Below are 23,699 nucleotides of genomic sequence, written 5' to 3' on the forward strand. Positions count from 1 at the left end.
ATCTGGGGCTGTGTTATTGAAAGCAGAAGAGAAATCGATGAACTGAAGTCCTTTACTCTCTACATGTTTGACAATCAGGTTAAGTAGAATCAAAAGCGCGTCCTCCACTCCTCTATTGGGCTTATGTGCAATCTGCATTGAATCAAGCTGAAGTTCAGTGTCTTCCATAATCACATTTCTGATGATTTTTTCAAAGACTGAGGTGAGGGCAGCAGGCCTGAAGTCGTTTAGAACTTTTGGACGATTAGATTTAGGACCAGGAACCACAACAGCTTCTTTCCAAAGAGAGGGCATGAACGATTTATTCAGAATAACCTAAAATACAGGACTGAGTTCTTGAGCACAAGTGTAGGAGCCATATGAGTTGTTCCTTTTTGTTTTGGATTAAGAGGGTTGGTTTAAATGCACACCTTGTATTGGTGCACGGGTGTGGGGCGTGACTCGTGGGCATGTTAGGTGATAAATGTGGTTGCACTCACCTGTTCACCGCACCTGATGAGCAGAAAGGTCGGGTGAGCACGAGGGGAAACCTGTTGACCGCAGCTTGAGTCATTTTGATGCATTTTTGGCTGTAACTTGATGTATGTTTTATGCACTAATTGATGCCATAGGCCGATGTTGTAGTTTGGTGTAGTAATTGGTGTAATTATTTGTGAGTTGCAGTCATTGTGTTTGTGCAGTCTGTGCATTTGTTTAATAGTTTGATGTGCTGATTTGTATAGTGGACAGTAACACGTGGAATTAAAGGAGCAAATAGTGCAGAAGTGCATCTCATGTGTTTATTGTTGTCGTCATCAGCGTCCTCATGTTTAGCCTGCTGCGGCCATTTGCTGGAGGAGCCACAACAACTTGTCAACAGAAGAGTTTGTAGGTTTTATTGGATTATTTATATATAGTTTTATTGGTGAGAGTTTTATGCTTCGCTGTTGCCTTTTAGAGTAAGCCTGTGGCTTCACACAGCTGGTTTCAATCAGGAGTCTTATTCCCCTGTTAGGTTTCAGCAGTTTACCTGCATTAGGCGTTGTACTGATTTGCTTTCTAGTTATTGTGCATCAGGCGGCTGAAGCCATTGGCTTGGGAGAACCGCCGCAGTTTGTGTTTAAGACAGTTTGTCTTCCTCACAGCTGACGGTATGGAGGTACATAAATACCCATCGCCAGTATGTACGGAAGACTAGGCTGAGTTAGTTAGGTTTAACAGGCAGATTAGTGGGGGATGTTACTCCTGTTAATTGTGTGTGTCCAAGGTTTATTGAAAGGAACATCATTAATTTGATGTGTTGGAATGAAGCTCTGAGGCATAGGTGCAGTTCAGCGTTTGGATTTTGTCATGTTTGAGTTATGAGTTATGTGAGTTATGCAAACAACGTTTTTTGCAGCTGTTTACCTAAAAATGCAGCCAAAGCGTTTTTAAATAAACATTTCAAACTATTTACAGAACAATCAGCTGTTCTGCATCAAATCTGATGCCACACAAATTATTTGTGCCACTGCAAAAAATAATGTCTGTCCACTATGAGATAAAGGAGAACAACAGCCTGATACCTGCAGGCCTGACAACAGCAGATGTATCACTCCACATAAACAAAAATCAAGTTCCAAAAATGTAAAAACTCTCCAAGACATCTGGATTAACAGGGAGCAGCCAGTCACTTACTGACTATTTGTCACGGCTGGCGGGGTGAGCCGTGTGGTGTGGAGGAAAAGGAGGACCCAAAATGCAGACAGCCGATATGGTGATATGAGTGAGGGTTTTATTTACAGTGCACAAATAACAGAACTGAGGGCAGGACAGAACATAAACCTAAACTGGGTGAGCTAAATAACAAACCTGAGATCATACGAATGGGGTGGGAGGCAGAGAGACGCAGATGAGGAACAGGACACCATGAAACACAGCCAAACACCAACAACCAATACAAGATCAGAAATAAACTAGAAAGTGATAATCATCAACTGAAAGCGCTGGGTCACTGACCCAGGACCATGACAGTACCCCCCCTCCAAGGGCTGGCTCCAGACAGCCCAAAACAAAAACAGACAACCAACCCAGGGCGGGCGGCGGGGGCCCAGGACGGAGGGACCACAACCAAACAAAAACAAGCTCCAGCGAACCAAGGGAATCGCCCAAAACAAAAACACACATGCTGGAGTCCAAGAACAAAACACAGTTCAGGAGGCCGGCCCGGAGGCTGACAACTCAGAAGTCCAGGACAATGCATCTTCTGAGGCCGGCTACGTTGGCGACACAGATCCAAAAGCCGACCGCGCGGAAGGCAGCGGTGGCGAAGTGGAAACAGTTCAGGGGGCCGACCGTGCGGACAGCAACGGCGGCGGCGAAACAGGTCAGGCGGCCGACCGTGCGGACAGCAACGGCGGCGACGGGGAAACAGGTCAGGCGGCCGACCGTGTGGACAGCAACGGCGGCGGCGACACAAGTCCGGAGGCCGGCCGCGCGGAAGGTAGCGGCGGCGTTTGGGAGGACGTCCATATCGACGATGACGCCAAACAAGCGGCCTGGCAGATGACCGCCGAGGTCGAGGCGGCAGTTTGGGACCTGTAGGTGGCGTGGCCCCCGCAGCACCAGGCGAGGCGGAAGCTGAGGCTGGACCGGGCGAGGCGGAAGCTGAGGCTGGACCGGGCGACGATGAAGCCGGAGCTGGACCGGGCGACGATGAAGCCGGAGCTGGACCGGGCGACGATGAAGCCGGAGCTGGACCGGGCGACGATGAAGCCGGAGCTGGACCGGGCGAGGGTGAAGCCGGAGCTGGACCAGGCGACGGCGTGGATGAAGACACGGAGGCTGCAGCTGGCGAGGGTGAAGACACGGAGGCTGCAGCTGGCGAGGGTGAAAACACGGAGGCTGCAGCTGGCGAGGGTGAAGACACGGAGGCTGCAGCTGGCGAGGGTGAAGACACGGAGGCTGCAGCTGGCGAGGGTGAAGACACGGAGGCTGCAGCTGGCGAGGGTGAAGACACGGAGCCTGCAGCTGGCGAGGATGAAGCCGCTGCTGCTGCCGGCGGTGTGGATGAAGCGGCAGCCGGCGAGGATGATGAGGCTGCAGCTGGCGGCTGGACGGGCTCCTCGGGCCCTCCAGCTGATGAGGCAGAAGACTGGACGGGCTCCTCAGGCCCTCCAGCTGATGAGGCAGGAGGCTGGACGGGCTCCTCGGGCCCTCCAGCGGACGAGACAGGAGGCTGGACGGGCTCCTCGGGCCCTCCAGCGGACGAGACAGGAGGCTGGACGGGCTCCTCGGGCCCTCCAGCTGATGAGGCAGGAGGCTGGACGGGCTCCTCGGGCCCTCCAGCTGATGAGGCAGAAGACTGGACGGGCTCCTCAGGCCCTCCAGCTGATGAGGCAGGAGGCTGGACGGGCTCCTCGGGCCCTCCAGCGGACGAGACAGGAGGCTGGACGGGCTCCTCGGGCCCTCCAGCGGACGAGACAGGAGGCTGGACGGGCTCCTCGGGCCCTCCAGCGGACGAGACAGGAGGCTGGACGGGCTCCTCGGGCCCCCCAGCGAAAACAGTCTCAGAACCAGTGGGCACTGGAGCCCCTGGCACACACAGAACAGAACCAGCAGTCGCGGGGACCTCTGGCAGGAACAAATCAGAACCAGCAGGCACGGTGGCCTCTGGCAAACACAAAGCTGACTGCAGCTCCACCGAGCATTGACTCAGCTCAGGCAGCGACAGCCGGGTGCAGTCCTCAGCTGGCTTCTTTACCTCCAGGGGTCCAGAGTCTGCTGGGGGCTGAAACCCAGCCTCTGGGGAGGCCCTGGAGTGCGTCTCAGTCTCAGAACTGGCCAGCTCTTGAGGAACGTTTGCCTTTTTAACATGTTTGTCTCTCTGCAAAAAATACTTAGAAAAAGAGTCCAAAACGGGAGGCAGAGACGCAGCCTCCTGTACAGAGGGAGTCGGTGAAGATGGCATAGATGACTGGGCTAGTGGGGATACCGGGGGCCGAGCTGAATGCTGCTGTGCAGCTAAACGAGCTTGCGGCTGTGCAGCTAAACGAGCTAAGGACAGCTGAGCAGGGGAATGAACAGGCAACAAGCAGTTCTCCTTGTCATCTGCTGCACAAAACAAAGCCCCTGAATAAACTGTCCCACAGTCCAAAACAGAAAAAGGGTCCTTCTCACTCACCACAGCCTGTAGTGCTATAGTCCTAGTATCCGGCTGTGGGGTGACGCGCCGACGGCGCGATCGTCGCCTCCTCCCTGCGGACGGCTCCGGCGGGCCGGGCAAAACCTCCGGCGGGCCGGGCAAAACCTCCGGCGGGCCGGGCAAAACCTCCGGCGGGCCGGGCAAAACCTCCGGCGGGAGAAGCTGACGTGGCTGTTCCGGGGCGGCCGTAGTCCGCTGCTGCTGGACAAAGTCTGTGGATTCCCGAGCTTGCACCACCTCCCGGGCTTTATGCAGGTTGCGAATTAAGTCCGAAAGTCCCTTGAACCGGCAGAGGTAGGAATTTCCTTCCAGGATCGCCTCGATGGCTTTTAACCCCACCACCTTTGCACTTGCGTTGGTGGTGTGGGTTACCCAGTCCATCAGGCGTTGGATGCGTGCGAGGTCGCTCTCCCCAGACAAAGCTGCTGGATCCATCTTGTGGTCGGCTCGTACTGTCACGGCTGGCGGGGTGAGCCGTGTGGTGTGGAGGAAAAGGAGGACCCAAAATGCAGACAGCCGATATGGTGATATGAGTGAGGGTTTTATTTACAGTGCACAAATAACAGAACTGAGGGCAGGACAGAACATAAACCTAAACTGGGTGAGCTAAATAACAAACCTGAGATCATACGAATGGGGTGGGAGGCAGAGAGACGCAGATGAGGAACAGGACACCATGAAACACAGCCAAACACCAACAACCAATACAAGATCAGAAATAAACTAGAAAGTGATAATCATCAACTGAAAGCGCTGGGTCACTGACCCAGGACCATGACACTATTAACTACTCGACTTCAATCAAGACGCAACCTCACACACACACACTCTTTATAACAGCCATCTTCAAGATAAAAAAAAATAATAATCAAAAAATCAAGTTCCAATAACTAGTGAAAAATGTAAAAACTCTCCAAAACATCTGGATTAACATTAAATCCTAATAACTGTGAACTCTTTGCCATAAATGATAAACTAGAAAAAGTTTTCTGTAACATTCCTGTTAAATCAGAAATAAGATATTTGGAAATTCATCTCACAAAGGACCAAAAAGTAAATCGGTCGTTGAACGTGGAGAAGAAACTAAAAGAATTCAAGACCAAACTGAACTCTGGGCTTTTGTCACGGTTCTGGGTCATTTTGACCCAGCATTTTCAGTTCTTATATTACTTTGTATTATGGTTTGTATCCTGATGCTTTTGTTATGCTTTGTTTATTGGTATTCTATGTTTCTGTAATTCTTAGTGAGGGATTAGTTCTTAGGTTGTGTCTCGTGTTTAGTATAGGTTCAGTGTCAAGTCTGCGTCTGTTTCTTGTTTCCTGTTTTATTGTGAAGGGTTGTCTCATGTCAGTGTGTCCCGCTTTGCTCCCCGTGTCCCGTTAGCCCAAACCCTCCCAGCTGTGTCTCCCTCCTGTTTCTCTTTCACTGATTACTTCCCTGTGTATATAGGCCCTGTGTTTTCCTGTGCTCTCTGTCGCGTTGTACCCTCAACTTGCTGTGTGTTTGTTATGTCCGGTCCTTAGCGTCTTGTTTTTGCGAGTTTTATTTTATGAGGAGTTTGTCCAGCAATAAAGCTGCGTTTTCAGTTTAAATCCCGTCTCCAAGAGTCCTGCATTTTGGATCCACCACTTCTGCCTGCCTGCACACAGCACAACATGACAGCTTTAGAGCAATTTATCAATTTAGGGAGAATTTATCTAACAGAAATGGAAAGTTTACCAAGATGTATCAATCCAACGCACACTAATGTCATTCCAGATAAATGAACAAAAGCTATTAATCAAATAAACTTTAATTTTATCTGGAGAAATAAACCTCACTACAAGTACAATTATTGGGTTACGGCATTTACCTGAAAATATCTCGATTGTTTGATACTTAATGTGTTCATCAAAGCTGGATGGGAGGAACTGTTATGTATTTAGTAAAATCAGTTTATATTTTGTGGTAAAGTAGAGAACACCAAGTGTGGTGTATGTGCGCATTGATATGCCTGTGCCTTTCCACAACATGGTTAATAAAGTAATTTACTAACAACCAAACAGGTGTTGTTACTTTACCAGTTAAGTTATAAAAGAGAACATAACAAACTAGTTGAGATCCTAGATTAAAGAGGGAATGGGAAGGGAAGAGGAATACAGAGGACTGATTGGTCAGTTTGTGAGGTGGTGTGAGGAGAATCACCTGAAACTGAATGTGGCCAAAACAAAGGTGCTGGTGGTGGACTTTGGCAGAAACAGATCCCTCCTCTGTCTGCACTGGTGGGAATGATGTTGAAATAGTCACAGCTTTTAAGTATCTGGGAGTTCATCTGGATCACAAGTTGGAGTGGTCTGCCAACATGGACGCTGCCTACAAAAAGGGTCTGAGCCAGCTTTACTTTCTACGAAGGCTCAGATGGTAAATGGTAAATGGACTTGTATAGCGCTTTTCTACTCTCATTGAGCACTCAAAGAGCTTTATACAACTAGTGCATTCACCCAATCATACCCATTCACACAAGCACTTTATCTATGTGTGTGTGAATGACTGAATGTAGTGTAAAGTGCTTTGGGGTCCTTAGGGAAAGTAAAGCGCTATACAAATGCAGGCCATTTACCATCTAAGGTTTTTAGTGCTTCTATCTAACATTCACTCGCATTCACACTCTGATGGATGGATGCATTGGAGGGCAACATGGGGTTAGTATCTTGCCCAAGGACATTTGGCATGTAGACTGGAGGAGCCTGGGATGAAACCACTAATCTTCCGGTGAGTAGGTGACCCACTCTACAACCTGAGCTACAGCCACCCCCAGGGAGGTCCTTCAACATATGCAGCAGCTGCTCTGTATTTTTTTTATCAGTCTGTTGTTGGCATGAAGCTCTCCACCCTGGAGGAGGTGATCTGTGACACACTGCTGTCAATCATGGACACTGACTCTCACCCCTCCATGATACACTGGACAATCTGCACAGCAGTTTCAGCAACAGGTTCCTTCAATCCCGCTGAGGGAACGTTACAGGAGATTGTTCCTTCTGCTGCCTTCAGACTCTTCAATTCATCCACTTGGGTCAGATCCACACATGTGGAACAGAAATAATCACACCTCAATGCAGCCTGTCACTTTGTACACCACAATATATTTGCACACATACTTATCCTTTTATACTGGTATGTATATTTATACTTATATTTCTGTATTTCTCTGTTTATCTGAATATTTATCCATCATAACTCTGTTTCTACACTCACTTTATATGAGTGCTTGTTGTTTCTTGTATATTTGCTGCTATGACAACTCAGTTTCCCTCCTGGATTAATAAAGTTTCTCTGATTCTGAAATACAGTGAGCCATTATATTTGTAGTTTCTAACTAACAATATAAAGGCTCAGCAACCGATAGAGCCACAGCACCTCCCACTGGCAGCTGAAGGAACTTTTAAACAAAGGACTTTGTAATTGAAGCTTTATTTATACAGGTCGGCTCATTGAGACTCAATGTCTCATTTACAAGAGAGACCTGTTCCAGACAAACATATTAAAATTACAACAATAAAAGAAAAGTTTGTGTAATGTACTCAGTCATATTAAAAACGAGAACAAGTTCCCAGAGATGGTTTCACAAAAACATTTTTGTTGTGGTCAACAGTGTCAAAGGCTTTTGATAGATCAATAAAAAGAGCTGCACAGTAGTTCTTTGCATCCAGCGCTTCATAGATGTCTTTGAGAACTTTTATCGAAGCAGTTCCAGTACTGTGCAGTTTCCTAAAACCAGACTGGAAGGGAGATAAAATCTTATTTTCATCCAGATAACTTTGAAGTTGATTATTTACCAGCCTTTGAAGAACCTTAGATAAGACACAGAGTTTGGAAATTGGCGTGTAATCATTAACTGTTGAGGAATCACCAGCTTTCAGTGGGGAGTACAGAGGCACACTTCCACATCTGTGGTAAAGCCTTCTGTTGTAGAGAAAGATTCAAAATATAAGACACTGGCTCAGCTGTGATATTTGAAGCCAAGTGCAAGAAGGAAGGAGAACGATTGTGAGGACGGGCCGAGTTTCTGGTGTTGGGGCCATTCAAAGCCTTACAAACCTCTTCTACTGTGACAGGTGTGAAGGAAAAGGTATCAGTAACCAGGAACTACGAGCAGAGTTGTTGACAAGAGGTTTACCGTCAGATACTGTGCTGAACAAAGAACAAGAAGCAACAAAGTGTTTGTTAAAGCAACATTTCAGTTTTGTCTGACACAGGAGTGGAGTCGATATTTAAGTGAGGAGGAAGCTCTGAGGAGTCACAGCTGGCAGAGACACTTTATAGTTTGCCAAAACCTCCTACGGTCGTTTGGACTGTCAGTCGTTAAAGTAAAAAATAGTCACATTGGATCTTGATGATGGAGGCAGTAATCCGATTACACAGCTAATGAAAATGTAGCCAATCAGCATCAGAGCCATACTTCCTGCACAGGCCTGGTTTCTCTCATGTAGGAGATCGGCCGGTACTGAACCAAACCAGGCCTGTCCCGACCTTTCACCCTGACCTGGTAAAAAGGGGCGTGTCTGTCCACAAAGTAGACACAACTCTCCTGTAAATATTCCCAAACTGACATCATCAGCCTGTTTAATACGACCCCAGTTCAAACTGATGCGGGGCTCGGAGCGTGAGATTTTAGTGTTTCTCACAGCACCAACTATGCAGTGATCACTCAGGTCGTTGGCAAAAACTGCAGATGTGGAAAACTTACGCAGCATATTAGTTAAAAAAGGTCAATAAGAGCAGATTTATCTGGGTGTTTAGGATCAAGGCGTGTGAGGCTTTAAATAATTTGAGTTAGTTTTAAAAACAAGCAGCGTGCCTTAAAATCATCACCCACTGAAGAAAGCCAGTCCCAATGAAAATCATCCATCTGAAAGACGTCATTAAAATGCAGTTCAGATAAAAGTTGAACCAGAAACGGTGATGTGCTGGGGGAAGCAGATGGAGGCTGATAGCAGCCAACAACAGTCTGATTTCCAAACAGATCAATAGTTAAGGCCAAGATTTCAAATGGCTGAGGTGCAGATCGAGAGAACAAGACTTGAGCAGCAAGACAGACCTTCACACTTCCAGACCTCCGCCTTTTCTGGGACAGTCTGAGTGCTAAATGTTAAATCCATCAGTTGCTACGTTTTTATCCAGTAAAGATTTGGAAAGTCTCAGAAACAACAATGATACCAGCACCGGTTGAACAGGCCCAGATTCCAATCATATCCATGTCAGGAAGCACACGACGTGATACATGTGTAACCCAGACAGTTTTTAACATCTGCTGGTGTTTCACATTCAGCCAGAGGCCCAGGGTTAGGTTGGATACCAGACAATAATAAAAGCATCGTTATTAGACTCTAGAGCTCGTATTATAGCTGACACCACATGTAGAGTTTAAGTTCACACAGAGACGACGACATTTTTCTAAAACCAGCAAACAATAAACAAAAAATGTAACAAGAGTTTCAGAAGAAGCTGTTTTACAGAGAAATGATTCCCTGAAGACAAAATTATTATTATCATCCTTTATTTCTCCAGGTGAAAATTTAATTGAGATTAAAAATGTTGTTTTCAAGAGAGACCTGGCATCATGGCAGAAAGAGTCAAAAATACATAATAATTCAAACAAATACAAAATAGGAAAAACATCCTACATAAACTTCATAAAGTTTCATTAACAGACTTTGAACAATGGACTTCAAACTTCCCCCCAAAACAACAGAAACACATTTGAAGATAATGAATGACATTTATCCCTCTAAAGAATGACTTAGACTACGATTTAATATGAATGAGAACATGTTCATAAATGGATGAAACCAAAGATTTCATCAATCCCTGATTTAGAGACAACAGAACATTTGGTTTGATTTCACAAGATAAGAATGACGACTGAGTTGGAAGATTGTTTTATGTTTAGTCAAATCTTTCATACATAAAGTCGGATTACAAAATCATCCCCTAAGTTTGTTGTTTTATTCAAGGAATTGAAATTATAGAGAAAATCTGTGAAATGACTTAAAGAAAACAAACCACAAAAACTCGATGATACTCTAAACCCCCTGGTTTAGGTCGGCAACCTTTCTGATGATGAGTGCATCTAAAATTTCCTCAGAAGTCAATGTGCCATATGATTGCATTAGCAATAAATTACACACTATATAGAACCACTTTATAGGATTATATTTGTGCGCAGATGTTGGCAGCTATCAGTGAATAGTTATCAGCTACTTTGAAACAAAAAAAGACTTTTTATCCATAAAGGCAAATGAACTGTACAACAGAAAATACAAATGCTATTTATGGTCTCCTCACAACAATGATAAGAAAAATAAACTGGGCCAATATGGCATGTTTGTTAATACAGGGACACACATGTTAATGTGATCTCTGGTCTCCCACTCAGAGACACAGGTCTCCGAGTGTCCAGCATTCAGACCTGAGGACTCTCTTCATGTGAGAGAAAATCTGCTCACACAGACATGTAGAGCCAAATCCTGTCAATAAGGCCTCTGCAATGTTCTCAACACAGTTAAACCTGTCAGGTAGTGATGTCCAGCAGGTGAAAATGCAGCTCCATGAACACGCACAGCTGTGGATTCCAGCTGTGTTCGTAGTTCTGCAAACTTTGACCGCACAGAGTTGAGCTTTTCAGTTCAATCAGCTGCATTTCGATGTCCTCTGTGTCCAGCCAGTTGATGCGACACAAATCCAGCTGCTCATTAAAGCTTTCTGGTTTGATCAGAAAAGAAAACATTGGTCCAAACACCTGAAAGTCCCAAAAACACATTGTGAATTCTATCTCGAGTATCCGGATGTATCCGAGTATTTACGTGGTGCTGATGCTCCTGAAGCTTTTGAAGTGTCTGAATGTGGAACTTTCAACATTGCTTGAAAAAACTGACAGCTAGCAACGTCCCTCTCACCGGTAGGCTAAGTTATTTTTAGACAATTACGAGTTGAATCTGGTAGTTGGGGTTGTTAGCTAAGATACCGTCATTAAGAAGAGGCACAACTAATGTGTCTATGTGAGCTAATTTGCGATGTGCACCTCGGGCCCTTTATTTTTTAATGCACCTTCCCAGATTACTTCACTGTGTGTCGTGCCCAGGGCTGGACTGGGACAAAAAATTGGCCCGGGCATTTTGACTAGAGACCGGCCCACCAGGTATTAAAGCCACAAAGCCTTTGAATGAAAACAAACACTGTTGTGACAGTGATGTACAGTCTTGTTGGTTTATGTATGATTTCTATACATTTTACATCAGATGAAAACATTGGTTGTAACATTCAGATAATTATTTATTAAAAGTGAGACATTTTAAATGAGAATAAGAAAGAAAAGTATTTCTTTGTGCCCCCCTTTCCCTGTTAATGCCCTACCTGCCACCCTGGCAAAACTTTGCTAGACCCGCCCCTGCACAGTTACCAGCTGTCAGCTGCTTAGAAAAGGATCCTGGTGTTATTTGTCTCTCAGAAAAAGTTCATAACTTCCCTTCAACTCATTCATGTCACCTAAAAGGTAAACCTGTTTCTCCATCACCTGCTCAGCTCTGATGATTCAGTAAGGAAATCTCCTGGTTTCATCTTCATGTTTCCCTCTCACCACATATCCAAACCGACATCATGACCAGCAGCTTTTACAGCTGTGGCTCCAGCAAACATCAGCTGATACTAGAAATTAATATTAAATAAATTCTAACAACAGCTGATCAAGCTTAAAAGTGCTGCTGTTGTTTAACGCGACATCCGCTGGTTTCCTCTTTCTGCAGCAAATTCAGCGATAAACAAACAAGAGAAAAAAGCCAATCAGCTGATCATTGTTCAGCTTCATGACTGAAGTAGCAACAGGAGAGGGAGGGGAGAGAATGACAGTGTAAAGACACAGAATAAATCCAGCTTTGTGTCTTTTCCATTCTAGCTGAAGTCCGGGACAAACTGCATTCCTTCTCAGCTCAACAAGAAACGTAATATTTTCTCTGAATATGAGACGATTCTGTTTTTTCGAGGACGGTTGGAAACTCTACTAAAATAAAGTTCACTATCAGTAACATCATAGCACCCACCCAGCTGTATAGAAACTCTGTCATGCTAGCTAGTACGCAGTACTAGTTATTGTAACTGACTGTAAAAAGTCAGCCGAAGGAAAATAAACTCCACCTAAACTTGGTTTATATCTGAACCAGATAGACTGCAGGTCATAACTTCTTAACTGAAGTTCAGTTCACCTGATACTCGGACCGGCGGCCGCCTCGGGTCTCTCCTCCTCCTGGGTTGAAGACCCCTGCTCTAAAGCATCTGATTTGGATTCCTGAGATCAAATATATTTTCCTTTGGGTTTGTTTTCTTCCCATTTGTGGCTTTAATGTAGTGTTACATCCTGTTTGTTTGCTTCCATCTGTATACATGTCCAGATTCACTGTTATGTTTCTATTCTTACATTGCTGTGTGATCACTGTTCCCTCTGCTAACTGATGTGACCTTTTGTATCTTACACTGATACTTGTCATATTTGTATCTGCATCTAAAAGATAAAAAGTTTTCCATGCTAAAACCCAGCTCCACCTCCTGCAGTTCTCCCTCTGAACCACTAGATGTCTCTGTTATCTAAATGAAGACGTGCAGCACAGCAACCACAGCAGTGCTCAGATCACACGTGTCCTGTTATTATGTATAAAAGCATGAAACAGGTGAGACAGGTGGGATCAATATTAATGTTGTGGAAATATATGAAAAAGCAACAGAAGAGTGAAAACATTTCGTGTTTCTAGAAAGATCTTTCAGCTCATAGCTGCTCACAGACTGTATTTACAAGTGACAAACTGCAACTCTACAGTACATCTACAGTATATATCAAATATATTCTGTATTCAAATCTATTGAGTGATGTTTGAAAGTCTTTCCAGGTGAGTTTGATCCAGGAGGGTCTGAAGCCAGAGTCAGACAGAGACTGTGCAGAGACTGTAGAAGGACAGAGCAGCAGCAGAGCAGTCCAGATACACTGATGATCCTCTGTCAGATCCAGAGGGACACACAGGGATGATGCTGGACTCTACATTGTGTCTGACAGTGGAGCTGTTCTCAGAGCAGTTCACTCTGCAGCACTGACAGTCATCTGCACTTCTTCTCATTCCTCTGTCAGTCACTGCTGGATGAAGCTCTCCTCTCCACCTCCCAGTAACATGGCCCAGTCAGAGCATCTCTACACACAAGCTGCTGCTGCTTCAACCTCTCTGGATCATCAGGACACAGCTCCTCCTCTCTCAGCACACACACCGTCCTGTTTACCACCATTGCCTCCACCTGCAGAGAGAAGAAGGAAGAGCAGAGGAGATAAACGAGTGTTTCCAGAGACTCTTCATCAGCTGTCAGTCAGTGATGCAGCACATCCAGTATAAAGAGCAGCAGGGACTTCAGTGCTGGGACTGTACTAGGACTCATTGTTGCTTCACTTTTTCTAATCTTTGGATTTTTATTGAAGTTGATGAAAATATTTTTCCCTCCTAGTTTGAGTTTGGACTTTGATTCATTAGAAGAACCTTGGTGTGTCCACTCTGAGCTCTGTAGGAACCCCAACAACAAGCCCAACAATCCAGATGGACGGTTCCAGCTGTTAACTGGAGGAATTCCATCCAAACATCTGCTCTCACTAAATTCTTCCTCACCTACAGACTGTGTTCTTCACTGCTTTAAACTTGGAAATGAATGCAGTCATTGGTCTGCGTGCTGCTTTGTTCAGAGAGCTGATTGGCTGTTGACAGTGTTTGATCAGAGCGTGACTGCCGTTACTATGGTGACCATAAAGGTGAGACACAGGAAGTGTTTGTGTCCAATCCTGAAGCCTGTCACCATTCTCCTCTCACAGCTTCACTGAGAAGCTGCAGCTTTACAGGAAACACTGGATCTTTGTTTCATACTGACTGTGTTTAGTACAATACTGCTGACAGCACCACCCACTCACTCCATCACTCTACTTACACCAGAGTCTCCAGTCTGTAGTCTGGACTCTGCTGAAGATCAGACAGCTGCTTCACTCCTGAATCCTGCAGGTTGTAGTTGTTACTCAGGTCCAGCTCTCTCAGATGGGAGGGGTTGGACTTCAGTGCTGCTGCCAGATAATCACAGCTGATCTTTGACAAACCACAGCTCATCAATCTGTATAAAGAATGAAAGATGTAAGTTTATTAGACAAAGTGTGAGCTTGAAATCATTCAGTGTTTCATCATCTGTTCAGAGCTGAAGAAGGTTCAGAATGTAGAAGTTTAGAAAACGGAAACTCCAAACAGCTGAAGCCAACAGGAAGCAGCTTCAAACAGGAAACTGTGCAGTTTTGGATTATATGTCCTGATGCAGCCAGTTGGATTTTAGAGATTTAAATCTCTTTTCTGTGACTAAGTCCTTGAGTCATTTCTTCCAGTTGGTCCAACAAGACAGACTAAGTATTGGACATGTGTTGTTGCTCCATTAGGGGAGCTTCTAAATGTGATGTGATGGCCCCTCTGGGTCTGTCAGGTCACAGGACTGAAGAGAGCTCAAACTGGGCACACAGTTGTTCCAGTCTGGACCAAAGACTCTATACTGGGACTGAGGGACTGCTTTGACTGCACTCACTGGGGCTTTTTAAAGGCTCATGTTCTCACTTAGATCATCGATTTCTACTTACATTTCTTTCTGGGAAAAATGGGGATTACTTTGAAAACAGGAAGTATTTTCCCCAATAAGCAGCCCTGGATTAGTAAATCACTCCAACATGTTCTCAGGCAGAAGAAGCTGTCTTGTTATGAGGGAGAGAAGAAAAAGATTGAGGCACAGAAACTTGTTGAAAGAGAGATAAAGCAGCTAAAATCAGGTGTAAAAGTAAAGCAGAGGATGAGCTGAATAAAGGACACTCAAGGCTGGCTTGGAAAGGAATGAAGTCCATGGTGGGGATGCAGAACAAGGAGCAAAGATGAATGTGATGCTGAATCAGCAGAAGACTTGGACTCATTTGATTCCAGCTTTGATATCATTGATTTCAATGAAGAGCTTTGTGATTGTAGCAAAGGGCTGGTAGCTCTGAGAGTCCCACTGATGAGGTGTTTGTGTGGAAATCTCTTAGTGGGACCAAAGAGAGAAAAAGCCCTGGTCCTGATGCTGTGGGAGGGAAATGATTAAAGTGTGCTCTGAGGAATTGTCTGGGAGATTTTCACACATTTTCCAGTCCTCCTCCTTGGAACAACAGGAAGTTCCCAGCATATGGAAACAAAGGTTAAGTGTCCTATGGCACTCAGTGATGATGGTGCTGTGGCCCCACCACCTCCACCTCTTTGTAAAGGAACTAACTGTAATCTGAAGCTTCAAATGGAACTAAGACTTCCTCCACTAGGTGGCAGTGTCTGATGAGAAAGTGTTAGTGGAGCTGGCCTGGAGTCAGAAACAGGAAGATGCAGGATTTGGGCTGAAATGGGGAAAAGTGGTTAGCACTAGTGCCTTAAAGCAAGAAGGTTGTAGGTTGAAGCTTGTTGGCATTTCTGTGGAGGTTGGATGTTCTCCCACAGTCCAATGAAATGCTGCTTAGGTTCATTGGTGCTTCTAAATTGGCTGCAGGTGTGGATGTGAGAGAGTGCTTCTCTGTCTCTCTCTGTTGGCCCTGTGACGGACTGCTCACCTGTGCAGGTGGACCACGCCTCTTGCCCTATGACAGCTAGGGCACAGGCTGCAGCCCTGTGAGCCTAAGCTGAATAAACAGTTAGCAAAAATGATCCATAGATGGCCTGAAATTCCCCAGTTAGCAGTTTGGTAGATAGCTATGACATGCTAATCCCATCCAGCAGCTGTATTCTACCTGTAAGCTGATCCCTGCTGAGCCAAAGCACTTTTTCATATACAAATTACAACCTTTAATAGAAACCTATTGGTCAGCATCTTATTAGCCTGCCTTTAGCTTCATTCCACAGAAAACTGAGAGAAACTAACAGAGTTGATAAAGAATAAAGCGAAATGTGCTGATTTAAAGCCTTTGAAGTGCTTCAGATGATCTCTGTCCACTTCTGTCCACTCATTCTTTCGTGTAAGCTTTCTAATGCAGCTTTGATCTTCACAGTCTGCTTTATGAAACTCATTCTAACCCTGAACTTAAGAGTGTTCCTCCTTCTCTTTCCCATCATTCATGCTGGCAGTGGAGGAGATTTGGATGTTGGACTGTGTTTTGGATGATGTGTGTATGTTTGTGTTGGACTGCTGTCTGTAAAGCAAACGCACATTTTGCTTTGGATTTCAGTGTCAGACTTTAAGGTGGAATGAAGAGTTTGAGAGTTTCACAGTGAATTATCCAGTGGAGGATTTTTCTTCTTCTTTGAAGGTTTGAAATGTGAACATTGTTCTGCTGCAGTCAATGGACTAAACCAGAGAAGAAGAAAACAGACTTTACCATGAAGATCCTCAGTGTGGATCAGTATAATATCAGCCTGATGTCTGCAGTTTAGTGTCAGCACAACTTTCACATCATATTCATCTCAGCACAGCTAAAACATGCTGACTGACCTCAGAGTTTCAAGTCCACATCCTGGACTCTCTAGGAAACCACACAGATGCTTCACTCCTGAATCCTGCAGGTTGGTGTTTGAGCTCAGGTCCAGCTCTCTCAGATGGGAGGGGTTGGACTTCAGTGCTGCTGCCAGATAATCACAGCTGATCTCTGACAAACCACAGAGACTCAATCTGTATAAAGAATGAAAGATGTAAGTTTATTAGACAAAGTGTGAGCTTGAAATCATTCAGTGTTTCATCATCTGTTCAGAGCTGAAGAAGGTTCAGAATGTAGAAGTTTAGAAAATGGAAACTCCAAAGCGCTGAAGCCAACAGGAAGCAGCTTCAAACAAACACAACAAGAGAAAAAACTCTGAATGTTTCACATTAAAGTCATACATTTATCATAAAAACAGGAAAAAGACTTGAAAAAGTCGTGTTTTTCCTTCCAGGAACCACAAGGCTTCACTTTTAAAGGTGAAGTGTGAAAGAAATGGACATATTTGAAGTCCAACACCTTTTTCCAGTCACATTATTAAAGCAGACAAACTACAAGCTCATTTTCATTCCAACAAGTCATCTTCTGACCTGGACTAACAACACTGGTCTCTATGTGCAGCTGGCTGTGAGACCAGTGCTCAGGGAGCGTCTACAAAGTGCAACACTGAAACAACATCACACACTAATTTGCTTCCATCATTCAACCTGAAGAGGAAACAGAGACGGCTCCCCTTCAAAGTAAAAGCTGCTCCTTTTGGACACAGTATCAAAGAAAGTCTACAGTATAACATAGAAAAGACAGAACAAAGATTTGGTTGTTTTTAAATATTGCAGAAATGAAACTACACTAAGCTTAATTATGTGACAGACATTTCATCCCATGTCAGTTTGGCCTCATCCTGGGCCGGATTATCCAGCACACACTCTGACCACAGGCCCAGGGGCCACGCACAGCTGGGCTCCATCCAAGAGACAGGAAACAAACCAACACAATAATAAAAAGCACCATGTGATCTTCTTACATCTTCAAGACAAACATAGTAAAAACATGAGCATATTTGTTTCCTGATAAAATGATGTGACAGGTAGAACAGAGTAAAGTGGTGGTGTTACAGCCTTTCTCCCCTCTGCTGCCGAGGCTGTTAGTCTCTCCCAAACTCAGCTACAGGACTTCCAAATGAATGAAAGCAGCAGAAGTGGCTTTACAAATGAAAGAGGAAGAGGAGAAGAAGAGGAGAGGGAGGCCACCCTGACCATCACTCCAGTTGAAAACATCACACTTCCATTAAAGTTGGTGAGAAAATGTTGAGCAGGATGAGCTGCTGGCTAATCTGGAGGCTGTAGCAGCAGCTCACAGTCACAGTGGATTTCCACTCATGAAAAAGCTCTGGCTGTTTCATTTCTCATCTCATATCAGAGACTTTAAAGATTCATTGAAGCTGTACTGTGATGCTTCCATATTCCAGTGAGGCCTCCATAATGATTTCAGCTGTTCTGTACACACACTGTGTGCCCTGTATGGCTCAAAGTCTCTGCAGCCTGTTTTTATCTGCTATCATCAGATCTTCATCATCCTCATTCACATCCCTCACACACTCTACAGCCTCATCAGCACTGACTTCATCTTCTTTTTTTTTTTTTTTTTTTTTTTTCTTTTTTTTCCTTTTTTTTTTTCTTTCTTTTTTTTTTTTTTTTTTTTTGCCTGTCCCGTTTGGCTCTTTTGCCATCAGAATTATTGTCTAAAGGCGAAGAAAGATGCCCAACGGATTTTCTTTACCAAATTGACCATCCCAGCTTTGCCGTAATGGTCCATTTGATTCACCTTTTATTCTTTATTTTATTTTCACTTGCTGAATACGGGACAGACTTGACTGGGGGAAAGAAAAGGGAGAAAGAAAGAGGGAAAGAAAAACAGTTGAGAAGAGGGACGGGGGAGAAGGGCAAAAAACAGAATAAGCAAAAAAAAAAAAAAAAAAAAAAAAAAGGAAGAAAAAAAAATACATGTATCGATCACCTGGATCACCTGTTGAGAAAGAAAAAAGAAAACAAGTAGAAGAAAACGAGAGTAATACAATAAACAACATCACAATGATATATGGGAATATGACAGTAAATACTAAATATTAAACATTATTGTGCAGCACGTAAGATCGACAGCACAGTGTGCATTGAGGTAGGAGCCAAAAAGGGTGTAGTTTGTGTGTGTGATCACCCGTGTGTACACCTGTGAGCATGGACGCGCTTGTTTTCTTAAAAGGTTCCCTCATGTAATGATCTGCTAGAGGGTGTGGGGGGCCACTGACTTCATCTTCACTGACTGATGGAGCACAACATGAACCTGTGGAGGCTGAAACACTGTCCTGGTAAACATCTCCCCGTCACCACTCCACTTCTGTCAGCCTTTAAATGAACCCTGCTCAAGTCTGTCACTTCTGTTTGGAGCCAAAAGGAAAAACTGTTGTTCAGTCGTTTGGAAAGACAACATTTCTGAAAGCACTCAAACTTCTTCACATTTGTCTTCAGACACATCCTGAACATTTAGGAACTAAAGAAAGTTTCAAACATCAATCAAAGACCTGATATATAGAAAAACAACAACAGCTGCAGTCAGTGAACTCACCTCAGAGTCTCCAGTCGACAGTTTGGACTCTCCAGTCCAGCACACAGAAGCTTCACACCTGAATCCTGGACGTCATCATTTCTACTCACGTTCAGCTCTTTCAGATGGGAGGGGTTGGACTTCAGAGCTGAGGCCACAACTTCACAGTGAGACTCTGAGAGTCGACACTGAGTCAGTCTGTGATGATAGAAAATATAAAATGTGTTATTATAAAAGCAGAAAATCTGCATTATAAACACAGACTGAATGTATATGAAGACAAAACAGAGTGAGGTCATAATCTGATGAATCTGCTCTTCACATCTGTGCTTCAGCTCCTCTTACTGTGTTTGACATGACACAACGATTGAGTCTCTCTCAGACCTGCAGACTTTTAATGAGAATCTTTGTTTGGCTTTAATCTGCAGATGAAGGAGGAAGATGGTGTCACATTTAGGCTTCCATAATGTCCACAGTCTGTCACTGAGATCTGATCCAGAGTCAGAGTGAAGACACACATTTGGACTGTTTCCTGTTTTGACTCCAGAACATTTTGAATGAGTTCAGCTCAGTGAAGAGTTCCAGCTGGAAAGATGATCTCTGTTTGCTACCTGCTGTCAGGTACGACTGTTCACGTCCACACGCAGAAAAAACCTGCTGACTGTTACCAAACGGAGCAGAAATCTCATCACTGGACAATAATGATGAATGAACTCAGAGCTGCTGATATCAGATCTGATTTCAGGGGAACTAAACACAGAAATGATTGGCTCATTTTAGCTTTCTGAGCCATTATCTGCTGGTGTGTCGCTAGTTGGCAGAAAATGATTTGTATTCCTGTTCAGGGCTTCAGTGTTTATGAGTCCAGATCCAGGTGACAGCAAGTCAAAATGATGTTACCTGTCTGTGTCCAGCAGCAGCCTGTCTTCACTTTGAATATTGTTATAACCTGACATGGATCAGTTTGTCTTTGATTGGTTTGTAAATGTCACTGTTTCCATTGGACCTGAGTGACGGTACAAAGACAGAGAGGGAGAGAAAGGAGAGAGAGGATGGAGACAGCAAAGAGAGAGCAAACACAAACAGGTGAGAGTGGACAGGTGACCAAGGTCAGCAACCAATCAGAGAGCTTCTTTTTGACCCACAGTCACTGATGATGACTGCACATAACCAAGCAGTGTGTTACTCTGATATCAAATATGGATCCTGCTCTTATAATAATGATCATCAGATGATATTATTGTGTTATTTTGTAGCTGAATACGATGTTTGTGTGATTATCAGTGAAAGAAGCAGTGAGGAGGATGGAGAGAGAGAGAGGACAGAGGGTGAAGTTAGAAACACTAAAAGGATTTTTCATGGATTTCATGGATGATTTGAGTGATTTCCAGCAGGACACTTAAACATGTCAGTGGACGTCCTAAAGAACATATTCACTGATATGAAACGTGTCATTGAACAGGATTAATATCAGTGGAAACATGGTGGAAACAGCTGTGACTGCATGGATGTGACACACTTCAAATCTGTTCTCCACTCTTGGATTTGGGATCCATGGAGCTGCTGCTGAGTCTGTACAATAAAGGAATGGTGTGGAAGGTTGCAGCGTACGGACACAAACACTTTGTGGTTACAATCTGATTTTATTTTCAAAATTAAACTACTAACCTACACTGATCAATGATGTTAATGATCACATCTGGACTCACCGAGCCTTTCTGCAGTTCCTCACAGCTGGAATCAGTCTCAGTCGTCCCCGCTCTGATGTGTTGTACTTTATCAGTTCCAACTCATCCAGAACCTCCTCTGACATCTGCAGCATGAAGGCCAGAGCTGAGCACTGGATCTCAGAGAGTCTCTTCTCTGATCTGTTCTCTGACTTCAGGAACTCTTGGATCTCCTGAAATAATGAGAGGTCGTTCATCTCCATCAGACAGTGGAAGATGTTGATGCTTCTGTCAGGAGAGATTTCATAACTGTTCATCTCCTTCAGGTTGTTGATGACTCTCTGGATGGTTTCTGGACTGATCTCTGTCTGACCCAGCAGACCTACTAAGAGTCTCTGGTTGGACTCCAGACAGAGGCCATGAAGGAAGCGAACAAACAGGTCCAGGTGGCCATTTTTACTCTGGAGGGATTTCTCCATGGCTCGTTTAAGGAAATCATGGAAAGAGGACTCATAGTATTTTTTTCCCAGGGAGTGTTCCAGCACCTTTGTCTTCCTGTTGGTGTGACAGTGGAACATGTAGACAGCAGCCAGAAACTCCTGAATGCTCAGATGAACAAAGCAGTAGACTGGTTTCTGGAAGATCACACACTCTCTTTTGAAGATCTCTGTACAAACTCCTGAGTACACCGAGGCCTCTGTCACATCCAGACCACACTGCTCCAGGTCTTCTTGGTAGAACATGATGTTTCCTTTCTCCAGATGTTCAAAGGCCAGCCTCCCCAGCTTCAGAAGAACTTCCCTGTCAGCCTCCGTCAGCTCCTGTGGACTCGTCTCATGTCCCTCATGGTACTTGTTCTTCTTCCTCTTTGTCTGAACCAGCAGGAAGTGTGAGTACATGTCAGTCAGGGTCTTGGGCAGCTCTCCTCTCTGCTCTGTAGTCAACATGTGCTCCAGAACTGTAGCAGTGATCCAGCAGAAGACTGGGATACTACACATGATGTGGAGGCTCCTGGATGTCTTCATGTGGGAGATGATTCTGCTGGACAGCTCTTCATCACTGAATCTCCTCCTGAAGTACTCCTCCTTCTGGGCGTCAGTGAAGCCTCGTACTTCTGTTAGCCTGTCAACACATGTAGGAGGGATCTGATTGGCTGCTGCAGGTCGGGAAGTTATCCAGACGAGAGCCGAGGGAAGCAGATTCCCCTGGATGAGGTTTGTCAGCAGCTGGCTGACTGATGACTTCTGTGTGACATCAGACAGCAGCTTCCTGTTGGTGAAATCCAATGAAAGTCTGCTTTCATCCAGGCCGTCAAGGATGAACAAAAGCTGAGAGACAGCCAGCTTCTCTGCTGTGACCTTCTGTAATGTTGGATGGAAAACATGGAGCAGCTCCAGAAGACTGTACTGCTCATCTCTGATCAGGTTCAGCTCCCTGAATGAAAGCAGAACCACCACACTGACATGTTGGTTCTCCAAGCCCTCTGCCCAGTCCAGAGTGAACTTCTGCACTGAGAAGGTTTTTCCAACACCAGCCACGCCGTTGGTCAGAACCACTCTGATGGGTGTCTGTTGGTCAGGTAAGGCTTTAAAGATGTCCTGGCACCTGATTGCAGCGTCATGGAGGGCGTCCCTCTTGGAAGCTGTCTCCAGCTGCCTCACCTCATGTTGGGTATTAACCTCTTCACTCTGTCCCTCTGTGATGTAAAGCTCAGTGTAGATCCTGTTGAGGAGGGTTCTACTTCCTGTTTCATCACTTCCTTCAGTCACACGTTCACATCTCCTCCTCAGACTGATCTTATGTTCATCTAAAACCTCCTGCAGACCAACATCTGCTGAAAGAAAGAAAAACAATGAGACTAAAGAGAAAGAAAACTCTTCAATGTCTGAACAACACAAGAAGTCCAGTTTTCAGAAATGAGTCCATCAGCAGACAGATGTTCAGTCTTACTTTGTACACAGCTGCTCTGACTGGCTGTCTGCAGTCCAGCTCTGCTTCTGGATCTTTCTCCACACTGTGCAGAAGCTCTGATGGTGACACAGAAAAGTCAAAGTGGAGATACTTCTGTCCACCTTTGATTAGACTCATTATAAAAAGGAAAAAAAGTTTGAACACAGTCATGTTTCCAGTTCACTGACTTACATTTATTCCATGGACACTCACTCTAACCTGAACCACAGCTACAACCCAACATTGTTGAGGCCTCATCTCCTCCTTTCCTGACTGTAGAGGTTAAATATGCAACAACCAACAAATAAAAGAATTTGGTTCATTTCAAAGAAATTCACACGGCGACCAAGTAAAGTAACCGTAGTAAAGGAGACAACATCCCGTTGATGGTGGGATTATTTGAAAGATTTGCTTTAGTCACGTCACCAAATGCAGTTGAACCACCCGTGGATCCATGTTTGACCATTCTACCACTCTGAGCTCTGCTTTTTAATCATTTTATTATTATCATCATTCATTTATTCATTCTTTGGAGGGGGGCTATTTCCTAATGCCGCCCTAATAAGCTGATGTTCAAGGGAAAATATAACAGAAACTCTTTCAGTGTTATTCATTAATAAATTAACAGATAAACTGTGAAGAAGAAAAAAACTGAGATTTAAAGGAGAGCGTGAGAAACTTGATCATCCATCCTCATAATACATGTTTATCAGTATCTGCTGTGACCATACTGCAGTAATAACTACAAGTCTAGATTTCTGTGACTGTTGATCAATCACAGCAGGAATCTGAGCTCATCTCTGC

General features: G+C 44.5%; 2 protein-coding genes across 2 annotated transcripts; both read right to left on the bottom strand.

Annotated features, from left to right (window-relative positions):
* Positions 1 to 483: 483 nt before the first annotated feature.
* On the bottom strand, positions 484 to 4,638 carry LOC148105885 (uncharacterized). The gene is made up of 4 exons (XM_087838409.1): positions 4,310 to 4,638; positions 3,569 to 4,267; positions 2,144 to 3,418; positions 484 to 492 (listed from the first exon to the last, which is right to left on the bottom strand). Exons 1-4 carry the CDS (start codon positions 4,595 to 4,597, stop codon positions 484 to 486), a joined length of 2,271 nt encoding a protein of 756 aa, XP_087694535.1. The 5' UTR covers positions 4,598 to 4,638.
* A 12,037-nt stretch (positions 4,639 to 16,675) lies between these two features.
* LOC148105886 (protein NLRC3-like) lies at positions 16,676 to 23,351 on the bottom strand. The gene is made up of 5 exons (XM_087838410.1): positions 23,317 to 23,351; positions 22,896 to 22,972; positions 20,988 to 22,779; positions 19,300 to 19,476; positions 16,676 to 16,871 (listed from the first exon to the last, which is right to left on the bottom strand). The coding sequence occupies exons 1-5, from the start codon at positions 23,349 to 23,351 to the stop codon at positions 16,676 to 16,678; spliced, it is 2,277 nt and encodes a 758-aa protein (XP_087694536.1).
* Between the last annotated feature and the right edge of the window lie 348 nt (positions 23,352 to 23,699).

Source organism: Neolamprologus brichardi, chromosome 3, assembly GCF_056152115.1.
Source record: "Neolamprologus brichardi isolate AB-2024 chromosome 3, ASM5615211v1, whole genome shotgun sequence".
NCBI classification, from domain to species: Eukaryota; Metazoa; Chordata; class Actinopteri; order Cichliformes; family Cichlidae; genus Neolamprologus; species Neolamprologus brichardi.